Source organism: Chiloscyllium punctatum, chromosome 42 (assembly GCF_047496795.1).
Source record: "Chiloscyllium punctatum isolate Juve2018m chromosome 42, sChiPun1.3, whole genome shotgun sequence".
Lineage (NCBI taxonomy): Eukaryota > Metazoa > Chordata > Chondrichthyes > Orectolobiformes > Hemiscylliidae > Chiloscyllium > Chiloscyllium punctatum.
Genome location: NC_092780.1, coordinates 22,314,106 through 22,327,796, shown reverse-complemented (window position 1 = coordinate 22,327,796; position 13,691 = coordinate 22,314,106). Strand labels below are relative to the sequence as shown.

Here is a 13,691-nt window from a genome sequence, read left to right as displayed (position 1 = left end):
GAAATAGGTGAGAAAATTTTCAAGGCTTCTCCAATTTGATAACTGTGCCTTTTTAAATTTGATAATTGAAGATTTATGTTATGATCCCAGCTGATCGTAATACTGGACTAGTCAAATCCAAGAGTGAAATGTGACATGATTGATCATAAGTCTTATTTTACAAAGTTAATGCAGTTGTTAGTCACTCTATATATTCATAATAGAAACACCCGGATAGGAGGAGGCTATTCAACTGAGTGTAGTCCTCTTGACATATTGTGACCCCAGGTTCTAGGCTTCCCAACCAGGAGAAACATCCTGTTGTCTAGTCATACAGCTGTATTGCATGGAAACAGACCCTTCAATCCAACTCATCCATGCCAATCGGATATCCTAAGTAAATTTAGTCCCTTTTTTGCCAGCATTTTGACCTACATTCCTCTTTAAACCCTTTCTATTCATGTATCTATCCAGTCACCTTTTAACTGTTGTAACTATGCTAGCCTCCACCACTTCGTCCGGCAGTTCATACATGCACAATTCTGTGTGTGGAAAATGTTGTCCCTTAAATCTTTCCCCTCTTCCCCCAAAACACACACCCTCTAGTTCTGGACTCCCCCCACCCTGGGGTAAAAGACCTTGTCTATTCACCCTATCTATGCCTCTCATGACTTTATAACCCTGTAAGGTCGCCCTTCAGCCTCCAATATTCCAGAGAAAATACTCCTAGCCTATTCAGCCTCTCCCTATAGCTCAAACCCTCCTCTGTCTTTGTAGGTTTCAGTTAGACTATTTTCCATCTCATTCTTCTCATTCCTGGGAGAGAGTCTGGTGAACTCTCATTACACTCCCTCTTTGACAGCAATATCTTTGTTGAGATACAGAGACTCAAACTGCACGTAGTATTTCAAGTGCAGTCTAACCAAGTTCCTGTAGAATTGAAACAAAATTTCCTACTCCATGCTCCCAACCTGTTGTGATTTTAAAAGTTGACACTGTTAGACTTAAATGCTTAACTGCACCTGCATGTTGGTCTTCAGCAATTTATTAACTAGCATCCAAGTACTTTTGCAAATCTGTACTTTCCAATCTCTCGCCATTTGAGAACTTCTCTGCACGATTGTTCTTAAGCCACAGATGATAACCTCACATTTTTGCACATTATATTCCATCTGTCATGTTCTGTTCTGAAGCAGGGTCACTGGACCTGAAATGTTAATGCTGTGTTCTGTCTACAGGTGCTGCAAAACTACCGAGTTTTTCCAGCAATTTTTGTTTTTGTTACTAGGAATGTCTAAGTTCTCCTGGATTTTTTTGCATCTTCCTCACAACAATGTTCTTGATTGATTTTCATATGATCTGCCACTTTGGAAACATTATTTTTGGTCCCCCACATCCATAGTGTTGTATATTGTGAACTGTTGGTGCCTCAAATATTGGTCTTTGCAGTACTTCACTAATTACAGTCTACCAGTATGGTTGAGTCATTTATTCATTCATGGATCTGTACTGGGGCTTCAGATTTTCACCACATACACCTCTATATTCTGAAGGATTTAAGTAATATTTGTTGACCCTAATTTAGAGGGCATAGTCATTGTGTGGAGAGGTACAGGACATTGCAAAGACAGCATAGATAAATGAAGTGGACAAAACTGCCAGAGAGTGTTCTCTGGAGACGTCTGTGATCCACCTGATTGCAAAATTTAAATTTAGAATTTTTTCTATGATGCAAAACTTGAAACCCTGTAGGAACTAAATGATAGCCTGCACTGATCTGTCTTTATGATCATACCGAAAACTAAAATGAAATCTGATTTGTTTTATTTATATATAAAAGTATATTTTGAGTATTTGTAGTTAATTTGGGGGTTAGTCTCTCATATATTTGCATGAGGCTGCAGATATTTGTGAACAGTATGACAAATTTAAATACGCAAAAAGACTGTTAGGTTTTAATCATCAAAACAAAGTTTAAATCTGTTTTCCAATACCATAAGAGATTCAAAGCCAGGGGAAAAAAAATCACTGTGATGTTTGTCTTTTTAAAATGCTTATTTAAGTGACTTTATCAAGTATCTTTTTCTTGAATTCTGGAGATAATTTTACGATTCCTTTCCAAATTTTCTGGCATGAAGCTTTCACAGTTCTGATGGTATAAAGTCTCTCCATTCCAACTTCAAGACTTTGTTATAAACTCCTGCAGACTAAAATCTTTTGCTCAGCCAACTGCCTTCCCTGAACTGACTTGATTCCCCTGCTAGGTGAGACTGAGCTTCAGGTTTTTCTGAGCTAAAATGTTGAATCTTAGGTTTTGAATTCAAAATTAAACTATTTGCCTTAATGTGTTCAGTCTGCTTGTTCAAAAACACAACAATATAAATGCTTTGTCCATTAACAAAGGGTTCTCCCCTGTACTCGGTTGCTGTCATGTATGTTTTTAGAACTCGTACCCTTGGATCACTATCCAAATGGCTTTGGCCTGTTTTTATAAGAGAAGCCTTCACAGACCTGACACCCAAATTCACGTCTCCATTTTGAAATTCACGTCCTTATTTATATGTTGCCTTATATCACAATCCAAGTTCACAAATCATGAATGGGTACAGGATGTTGTTTCACACTTTAATGGAATATGGCCTTTATGTCAAGACACTTTGATTCAAAGGGGAGGGAAGTTATTCAGTTTTGCGTTTCCTTGGTTAAGCCCCATCTAAAGCACTGCAATTTTGAGCACTCTACTTCAGCAAGGGTTTGTGGTGCATTGAGGATGTGAAGTCTAAATTAATCAGAATGATGCTAAGGTTTCAAGAGCTAAAATGAGAATTGGTTGCCTAAACTGAGTTTATATTTGCTTGAGTTTATGTAGTTGAGAATAATCTTTGAGGTGTTTCAAATGAAAAGCTAATTTAATAGATCAAATACAGAAATTCATTTCCTCAGAATCCAGAAGGGGATGATCACAAAATTAAAAGAAAATCCGGAGTATTTAGGAATGAAATTAAGATTTTTTTTCTTTGCACATTATAATGTGAAAGATGTTGTAGAACAAACCATTTGTTTTGAACTAAACATTTTTTTTTAAAGAGTAGAAGCTGGATGCTCGTTTTGGCTGAAACGCACCATCCAAGTTTCAGAGAGAAACTCCAAACTCATGATTCATTTCAAATCAGGTTGTTTTGTACAAAACTGACTCCAAGCTTCAAAAGTAAATAGTTGCCTGAAACTCATTTGTTGGTTTTTTGGAGTTTCCTTTCCAGGGAGTATTAAGAGAGTTTAATATTGTTTTGCAGTTGGATAGGTTGAGGGTGTTGGGGCTGGGAAAGAGGGAGCGGGGAAGGAAACTTGTCATTATCTGATTTCAGAAGCATGATTTTGTGCCATGATTCTTCAGTATTTCAGAAATAATACATTGAGCAATTATTCAATGATTAAAATATTTCAAGTGTATTCTAGGCACTCCCTGGCTCAGTGTCGTTAATGTTGGTTTGAAAGTATGCAAGTTCATTTTCTATGGGCCCCTTCCCTCTGGGATTTCCTTTTGTTCTTGTACAAGTGTAATCTGTTACAAACTTGAACATGGCTTTGTGAATTGAAAGTTATTAATGTGATATTTTACTCTTGTTTGCTTTGTTTTATCTTAATTGTTTCAAACACCAATTGAGGTGGCACAGTAGTTAGCACTGCTGCTTCTGTGCCAGATACCCGGGTTTAATTCCTGCCACAGGCAATTGTCTGCGTGGGTTTCCTCCCGCAGTCCAAAAATGTGCATGTTAGATGACTTGGCTATGCTAAGTTGCCCGTAGTGTTGGCTGAAGGGGTAAATGTAGGAGAATGGGTCTGGGTGGTTTGCTCTTTGAAGGGTCGGTGTGGACTTGTTGGGCCGAAGGGCCTGTTTCCACACTAAGTAATCTAATCTAATCTTAATTGAGCAGATTTCCATGTTTCGACTGTGGTAAATATGCAAAACAAAACCCTATGACATTGACAGTATTTTAAGCTGGATAATTGTTAACGCTCATTTATGCTTGTGCAGAAAAATGCCATAAAATTAATTATCTTGTGACAACTGCAGATTAATTAAAGAAATCCAGCATAGATTTAAAGGCAAGTGTTGCTTGAGTTTTTTGAGGTAAGCAGTTTGATGAAAGTAATGCTGTTGATATGTACATGGGCTTCCAGATACATTTGCTATGGTGCAACAGAATAGATTTGAACATAGTTAAGAGTTCATGGAATAATAGCAGCATGGATGCACCAATGGCTGAATGTCCGGAAACTGACAATGGTGAACAGTTGCTCTTCTGATTAGCAGGATTTGGAGATGCCAGTGTTGAACTGGGGTTTACAAAGTTAAAAATCACAACAGCAGGTTGTAGTCCAGCAGGTTTAATTGGAAGCACTAGCTTTTGGAGCACTGCTCCTTCAAGTGGTTGTGATTCTGATGAGAACTATCCAGGGTTAGGTGTGAGGATGCTTGCTCTTCCTGTTGCACTTTAAGGTATACTTTAGTATTATCTGCAGATTTTGAAATTATGTACCAAACTTGAAAGTCTTGTGAACAATGAGGAAAGTAGTATAAACTTTAAAAAGGCATAGGCAAGTTGGTGAAATGGGCAGACATATGGAAACTGAAATGTAAAGTGATTCATTTTGATCAGAGGAGAGATTGTAAAAAGGGTAATTTGTAAAGGGGGAGCTGGTGCTGAGGGGTCTGGATGTTTATGCGCATAAATGTTTGCAGTTGCCCTGATGTGTTGGGAGAGTAGTTAGTAAAAAGCATACAAAGTTTGGGCTTTATCAATAGGGATATGGATACAAAAGCAAGGAAGTTATGTCAAAACTGTCAAATACTGGTTCAGTTTGAACATGAGGCGTTGCATCCAGCTAGAGGTACCATGTTTTTAGGAAAGTTGTAAACTTATTGAAACTGGTGCAGCAGAAGAACGCCAATAATGGGGAACTTTAACCCGCAGGTTGGATAAGGTGGGAATGTTCTACTTGGAGAAAAGAAGGTTCTGTGTACAGAGTGGGGAAAACTGTTCCCTTTGGTTGAAGGATCACGGTCCAGACTGTATAGGTTTAATGTAATTCATAAAAGAAGTAATGGCAACATGTAGAAAAACTTTTGTCACCAAGCATGTCGCTAAAATTTGGAATGCATTGTCTCCACCACACTCAGGCAATCAATTGTGGCTTTCAAAAAGCAATTAGTTCATTACCTGACAAGGACAGAAAAAAATGTTGAGCTGTGGGCACCAGGTAGAAGAGTCGCACTAAGTTAATCGCTCCTTCATAGCCACTGCTGATCAAATGGTCACCTTCTCTGCTGTTACTATTGTAATATTGAAAGTCTCATGTAGACCATTCTCGTATTTCTAAATTCAAGGAATATAATGCTCTGCAATCTGACCCTATGATTTTAATTTTTTTTCATCCCTGGTATAATTCTGGTGAATCTGTTTTATACCCACTTCAAGGTTAGTTGTGACCTTTTCTGAAGTGTTGTGCTTGAAGCTAAACATTGATTTTTGAATGAGGGCTTTGTGAAAGTGAAATGTGACTTTAGGTTTACATTCCCATCCCTTAAGCTTCTGTAAACCTTTTGATTTCCTTTTCTACCAGTTTGAAAGCTTCTAAGTTACTTAGCTGGATGCCAATCCACTTTCTCCTCCACAATACATTGAATCCAAGAAATTTAAATTGAGGGACAAAGTTGCCTTCAACCTTCTCCATAATCCACTCTACTGGCACAGTTTTGTATTACTCCGCTCTCTGTTTTGTAACTTCTCCCATCTACGTTGTGTTATGTCACTGAAATGGTAACCTAGAACCCCAGAACCCTATCATGACAGATGATAAAATTTGAATTCAAATTTTTTAGAAATCTGAAAATGCTAGCCTAATGGCAACCACTTAACCACTGTCAATTGTCATTTAAAAAAACAAATATTTGGCTCACTGTCTTTTTTAGGGAAGAAAATCTGCCATCCTTGCCATGTCTGGTCTAAATGTAGCTCCAAACCCACAGCAATAATTGACTTTTTAATTGTCTTCTGGGGAAATAGGCTGTTAAGTGCTGGCCTAGACAGCGATGCCCACATCATGTAAACAATGTTTTAAAAAGCATGAGGTGACCAAAAGATCTCCATCTCAGCAGTGAAAGTTGCAAATTTAATTTAAGGGCAAGTGTTGTATAACCAAATGACAAATGTGTTGAAAAGTTGAGTCCTCAGTAAAGCTTGCTGTTGAATCCTTCTGTCACATACAGTCTGTTCTGATTATAACAACATGATAGTTCTGATTCTGTGCGATGCTATGGTGTAAGTAAATCCCGTAATAGCACCATTTAACTCAAAGGGACCAGAATCGTGTTATAGCCAACATAGGTAAGGAAAGTTTGCACTCTACAAGTAATTGTCTAAATTCTTCAATCATGTTATAGCCAATTTGCATTGAAGAAACATGTAGTATAGCAGAACCCACTGTACTACAATTAGTGTATGCTTGCCATATTTTACTGTCCAATTTCCCATCTTTCAGTTGCCAACTTGTGACATTGCCTGGATTTCGGGTGTTTTTAAAATTTTATTCAGTAATCTCTTGTGCAGAGTTTATTAAATGCTTTTGTAAATCTAGGTAACCTCTGCAGATACTCTGGTACGACATCTTAATTATCTATTTAAAAAATAAAAGCACTGGATTTATCAAAATAGATTTGCCCTTCACAAATCATTTAATTCTTGGTCATCTCATGCGTTTTAAACATTGTTTGTGATGTGGGCATTGCTGGCTAGGCCAGTACTTATTGCCCTAACTTTTCCAAGGACAGTTAAGAGTCAAACGTTATTGTTGTGGGTCTGGAGTCAGATTTAGTCCAAACATAGTGAGAATGGCAGGTTTCCTTCCCTAAAGAATAATGAGCCAAGTGTTTATTTGTGTTTTTTTTAATCAGTTGACAGTTGCCATTGGGCTAGCATTTTATTCCAGGTTTTTTTTTATTGAATTCAAATTTCACCATCTACCATGATGGGATTCTGGGATTCTAGATTACTATTGCAGTGACATTGCTATTGTTTCCCCTACATATTTGTTCAAATGATCTTACTGCAACTTCTCAATCCTCTGACTATTGGTAGATTATTTGATTATAGGACTCATTCTTCTCGATGCACTTGTAAAGGCCTTTAAGTGAAAACAAATACACAATACTCTGAACTCCTATTGCCTTCCCTGGTTGGATAGGATATCTAAGTTTATTAAAATTGAACCAAGGACCAATTGCTCTGATAAGTTCAGCACAGTACAACAAGATAGGTTTATTGACTTGCTCATTAGAAAGTGTACAGTTTTATTGTTTTAGAATTCATTTTACTGGAGGATTTGTTTGAATGTGGGGTGTTAATTATTGCTGAAAAAAAATTTGACTCGAGCTTAATTTTTTCACTTTCTGTCAAGTGACCTTAAGTCATTTGAAACAGGTGGATTTACTTTTTTTTAAAACCGTCAATAGCTGTGTTTTTAATCAATTTTATTTCTCTCTCTTGTAGGTCGAGAAACATTTTAGAGATTTGGAAAATCAGAAGTTAATGCAACAACGTTCACAAGCACAGCAAACACAGAAGGAAACTGCCTTGTCGTCCTGAGTGGCTTGGATAGGTCCTTTGCAGAGCTTGATTGGGGGAGGGGGGGATTTTTTTTTCCTGGGAAGGGGGTAGTCCACATGTTTTCCAGGGAGAATCTACAGTGAGCTGACATTTCCACTTCCAGAAGAGAATAGACTTTACAAAAGAAAAGGCAACACTTATTGTAACTTGACTAACTATAAATTACCTTTTTCCTTTGTTTGCTTTTTAAACAATTTAAAGAAAAGTCAGATATTTTGTTAATTTTATTTTTTACATGTTCAGTTGCTTTTTCATTTCGTCCATCACACTTTTTAGGTAGATCCTAAACTGCTGTTTGTGACCTGCACAACATACAACTTTCCAAACATTTGTTCAGAGTAATAACATTCAAAGGCGGAGGAAAAAAGCAAAGCAAGAAGGTAATTTAATGTGTTTAAGTGGTTGTCCCATTTAGGAGAGAATTGCTTTTTTTTGAGTCCTTTTTTTCCAGAAACTTATTCCCAGAGGAATAAGTCCAGTCTTTTTTTTTAAAAAAACGTCACAGAAAAGTCTTCCAGTGAAGAATTGAGTATCTGATGATGGAAGATTTGGCTCATTAGCTTATATCCTCTGACTGTGTACAGAATCGGTTTGTCTTGCTAAGACAGTGCTTACGGAGAGTGTGGCCGTTTTAAAGGATATAACTGTTCATGCAGTTTTGCATGTGTCATGTACTGTACACTTCATTAAATTGGAAGAAAAAGATGGTTGCCTGGTCTTGCATAATAAAATTAGACAGTAACAGTCATTTAAAAGTCCTTTTTATAGGCTGGTGAAGAATCTATGATAATGTATATTTTTATTCGCAGTCCCTGTCAGCACAACACTATAATATAAATTGGAGGCATTTAAAAAAAAATTTAAAGCTGAATCTGTTATTGACTTATTTTGATTGAGAAAATGAAATTAAAGAAAGTAAGAAGAAATTTGTAACCAGTGTTCTTTATTCTCTACTTTTGATTTTCCCATGGTGAGGAGTCTTGAGAAGGAATGATAACCATCAATCATTGTGCCAAGGAATATAATTCTTAATGTTCAAAACTCTGAGATCAGCAAATATCATTGTGTGGTATTGAAATTTAGCATGGAAGTTTATAAAATCAGCATCCTCCCCCAAGTTAAGTTTTTCAGGATTGTTTAAAAGGCATAATATTTATGTCCTTTTTATGTATGCCTTCTAAGCAAGGCTGTACAGTAATCCAAAAGTTATGGTGCACATATGGCTGCATAACAAATTTAGATGACCTGTACAGTTGAAAATAAAAATTGTGCAGCATTCCAAAAAAACTGAAGAGTATGTTCATCAATTATGTCTGAAAAGTATAGTTGATTCAAATCAAAGATTTCTATTTAAAATCCATTCACGATGAGATGAACTTGATATCAAACCAACGAATGAACTTTCAGAATTGGTACAAATACCAATTCAATTATTTTTATTTTACTATACTTAAGTAGCAGACATTTCTTACAATGTCTGTGCCTGTCTACGCACAAGTGTCATTTGGTATTTGTTAAAATAGAACGTTATCTGCTGAGTAGTACATTTAGTAGTGCATTTGATCCATTAGTCAGCAAATATAAATAAATGTGGTTGTTCACAATCCAGTAATTTTAATTAAAATTTGCTAAAAACACAATTGAAGGCGTTTTAATGCAATGTGGTTGAACGGCCTCATTCCTTTATAGTTTGGGAGGGTTCTCTGCAGGGGAAAAGGAATTTCAACATAACTTTTAAATTGTGAGTGTTGTGTTCTTTAGCTTCCTAATTTAGTAAGTTTTTTTTCCCCCCCCCCAGTATACGCTATGTTTGATATGTTTGTTTTCTCATTACTAATATTTTCATTGCACACACAAATTGTTTTCAATTGAAGGTATTAATTTTCCAGTAGTGCTCATATTCTGGAAACCACCTTCAGTGGAGTTGGGGGGGGGGTTGATGAATATTTTAATCAGTGAGTAAATGCAAAAATCTCTTTCTTTCTTCCCTTCCCTTAAAATGCCTTGGGTCTAAATTGTGAAGTATTCACCTTTTATGGATGGCTTGTTTAGTGTGAAGAAGTGGTGCAAGTTGTCTCTTGTTGGTTTGATTTCATTCTATCACTGGAGGCAGCACTTTGAATGCTGACCGTAGATGTATCCTGTTTCGTGGAGGCACAAAATGATACATAGAATAAGAAGGCTGTCTTTGGCTAATCTTGTGCATCTAGATGCCAAGCATGAGCAAATGTAAAGGCTGAGTAAGAAACTCTTTGGTAAGAAGATGAGGGATGTTTACTTCCTCACCTAAATTATGCTACACGGGATTTCTGCAACCCAGAGGATAATTTCTGCCATTGAAAGTTTTGTGGTGAACAACACAGATTGTGACAGGAAATACTAAGTTGCACTGAAACAATAACCTGGAACTTATGTCAAATAAGAGTGAGTACATGTGGTACAGTTTTGCATGAAATGCCAATTTTGTGCCTCAACAAACTATCCTTCCTTCATAGAATTTGCTGGAAAAGCTCAGCAGGTCTGGCAAATCTGTGGAGAGAAATCAGAGCTAACGTTACAACTGAATGACCCTTCCTCCGAATAGTTCTTGCCAACTTTGGCATTCAGAAGCAGATTTTAAGTTTCTCCAGTAAAGAAAATGCAAAATAAAGCTTCAGGTAATATAACAATGACAAATGGGTGATTCATCCATCTTTAAGTTACTAATTGCAGTGAGTTTCTAGACTAATCAAATTATTGAAACTGCTTACAGTAGTGGCTTTAAATTATTAGTTCATTCTATCTTTACCAAGAAGAGATTTATAAGGTATGCATATTGGAATGGGTAGGAAGGGAGAAAATCTTTGGCTGGGATGGAGCAACAAAGCAAAAGAATGCGTATGGAGATCCTGACATTTCTGATAATGAGGAAGTTGTCTACTTTTCAAATTAAAATTTCATGCACATTTTAAATAATTACAGTGAATTAGATCTATATTGTAAGCATGTTATCTGTTTTTTTCAATCTACTTAATATTGCTGGAAGGTCTAGATAATCTACTTGGCAAAGACTGTTCAATTTAACTTTCTAATATATTTAACAAATGTAACCATGCTTGTCTTTTGTAGTCTTAGTTTTGGTAAACCTTTTGTGTTTCACCTACAAACTGTTACATCTTTCATTTGCTGCAATTTCAGGATGATGGTGAAATAGTGGGGGTGATGGGGTAGCCTTTTCAAAGAACTGACACAATGTGAGTATGCTGAAATAGAGTTCAATTTTACCAGGTTTTGTTGTGGTAAAGATTTGTGCAGTACTTATGGATGCCCACTAGATGGCAAAATAGATTAGTTCTCTGTGATAAACGCACATCATGTTGGTTGCACTTTTATCTTTCAAACAGCTGGTTGTGTATTTTCTTAGGCTGGCAAACCAATTCTTAAACGGAAGGACCTCATTTTATGAACATGTTCAAAATTGGTAAAGAGAAAACAGATGAGTTAATTTTCTGATTGCAGCAAAATTATTTCATATGAATTGTTTTTAAAAACTTATTCTGCTAGTCATCTTGCACTTGTTTCATGTGCAATTCAATCACATCACATGTAACCTACATGGCTCGTATTGTAACAGTATTAGAAGTGCAGATACAAACCAGATGTTTTATTGATTAAATTCAATACCTTTACTTTGTACTTTGAGTTCAGAAGTGGACTGAAATCTGAAATCAAAAACCTTTAAACAGCTATGTAATTTATCTTCTAGGTTCTGAAGAAAGGTCTCTGGACTCAAAATGTTAACTGTTTTCTCTCCACAGATGCTACCAGACCTGCTGAGTTTCTCCAGCAACTTTGGCTTGTGTTTCAGATCTCCAGTTGTTTATTGTTTAGATTTGGGTCTGGATTACACTATTCCAAAGGCAACCTTGCCATTCCATTATCTGTTTCTCCTTCAAATTCCTTGATGTGTGTTTGAGAGGTGATGAGAGCCTGCGTTTCTACTATTCTTTGAAAAGATGCTTCCTAATAGTTGATCCAGATTTAAGATAGCCCTTCTATTGCTCCTAATCATAAATAATCTATCTGTGTGCTATCAAATCCTTTCAACATTTTAAACATCTGGATCAGATCATCCTTCAATCAATCATACCATTTTTAATATCGGCCAAATTTATATAATCTTGACATTTTAAATTACAATGTTTGCGATGTGAGTCTGCACTGAATCTCCAAGCTTTTAGTACCCTTTGTGAAGACAGGGTTTAAACTGAATGTACTCCACTAATAGTCTGGCCAAAGGCTTTAGTAACTGAACCATTACTGACCTTTTGTGATCCAGCTCCTTGAGATAAAGGCAAGTATTCCATTAGCCATTTCGATTAATCATAACTATGCAAGTATTTGGACTTACAAATGTCTTTGCCCTTCTACAGCTCCTCACCATTTTTGGATGACTTGGCATTGAACTTAATTTGTGCATTTTTCCAAGCACTTAAAACTACCAATTTCTGTAATTACAATTCAACACCATCCTTCCATCAGATGGTCAGACGTAGGGAATTTTGCCATTTGCACAATAGTCACCATTTGTGACAGTTCAGCTATGGAAGCTATCATAATCAGCAAGATCAAGACAACATTCGGGTTAGGGCTGACACGTGACCGGTAACTTCCATGTCATACAAGGCTAGGTAAAAACTATCATCCACAATTGACATCTGGGTCCAGAAATTGAACTGGACTAGCCATATAAATACTGTGATCTTTCTGCCCAGTGCTTATCTGCCATCTACAAGGCACAAATAAGGAACGTGGAGGAGTACACTCAATGTGCATAGATGGGTGCAGTTCCGATAACACTCCAGCTTTTCACCATCCAAAGCAAAGCAACCTGCTTGATTGAAGATGATAAATGGTGTGCCAGCGTTCATTCCCTTCAAGTGCAGCGGGCTGTGTCATCCACAATGCAATACAGTTACTCACTAGGGCTCCTCCAACAACATCCAAACTTGTGACATTACCACGTAAAAGGACAAGAACAGCAGTTAGATGGGAAACAGCACCACCTGAAGATTTCACATCCAAGTCACACATCAAGACTTGGAGTTGTATTCCTTTTATTGTCAGAGTTAAAATCCTGAAATTCCCTGAAAGTACTGTTGGCCATTATCCTGGAGGTGACTAAAATAAAAGCAAAAAACCATGAATGCTGGAAACCTAAAACAAGATCAAAGTTGTGGAAAATACTTGGATCTCACAGCATTCTGTGGAGAGAGATATTATATTTTAAATGGAGTTTGATTTCAGAACTGCAGGCCTGAAGAAGTCATCTTCTCTGCTCGTTTGTCTCTGCCTAGGTACTGTCTGACCTGTAGAGCATTCTTTGTTTTTATCTCTGTTACAGTACTCCTAAAATCAGGCAGAACTCTGAGGAAGAAGCAACTGCTAGAAAATGGATAGGCGGGTGGGAGTTCATTATCTGCAATCTGCTACTGAACCCAATTCACAGTACTGAAGGAAATACGTCATAAATTGACACCCTGATTGGGCTGCTCTAATGCTGGGATAAGGAACTAGCTAGATTCTCACTGGTACCAGCAGGCAGACACGAAAGATGTATCTTAATGTAACAGGTTAAATGTCTACACACTAACCCTATAAATGGTCTCAATTCAGTGCTGCTCTCGATGAAACTTATGCAAAATGAAGGCATTGATGTCCATGGAATTCTTTGAACAGCTTTGGATAGGATGCTGTGCAGTATTCCTTTTTTTGCAATGAATCATCAACCATTGGAATAAATTATCAAAATGTCGCAAGTTTAATAGAGTCATACAGCATGGAGACAGACCCTTGAAACCAACATGTCCATACCAAACTAAACTAGTCCTCCTTGTCTGTGCTTGGCCCATATCACTCTCAACTTTTCTTATTCATGTACCTGTCCAGATATCTTTCAGATGCTGTGACTGCATCTGCCACTTTCTCTTACAGTTCATTATAGATGCAAACCATCCTCTGGTGTGAGAAAGTTTCCTCCCATGTCCCTTCTTATTTGAACTCTTG

General features: G+C 37.0%; 1 protein-coding gene across 1 annotated transcript in view; it reads left to right on the top strand.

The window, feature by feature from the left end:
• The window catches only part of lsm12b (LSM12 homolog b), a 49,269-nt gene extending 40,242 nt beyond the window's left edge, over positions 1-9,027 (top strand). Inside the window, exon 5 of the mRNA XM_072561635.1 lies at positions 7,530-9,027. Coding sequence (XP_072417736.1) covers positions 7,530-7,625 — 96 coding nt within the window. The 3' untranslated portion in view covers positions 7,626-9,027. The remainder of the gene's footprint in view (positions 1-7,529) is intronic.
• The last annotated feature ends 4,664 nt before the right edge of the window (positions 9,028-13,691 follow it).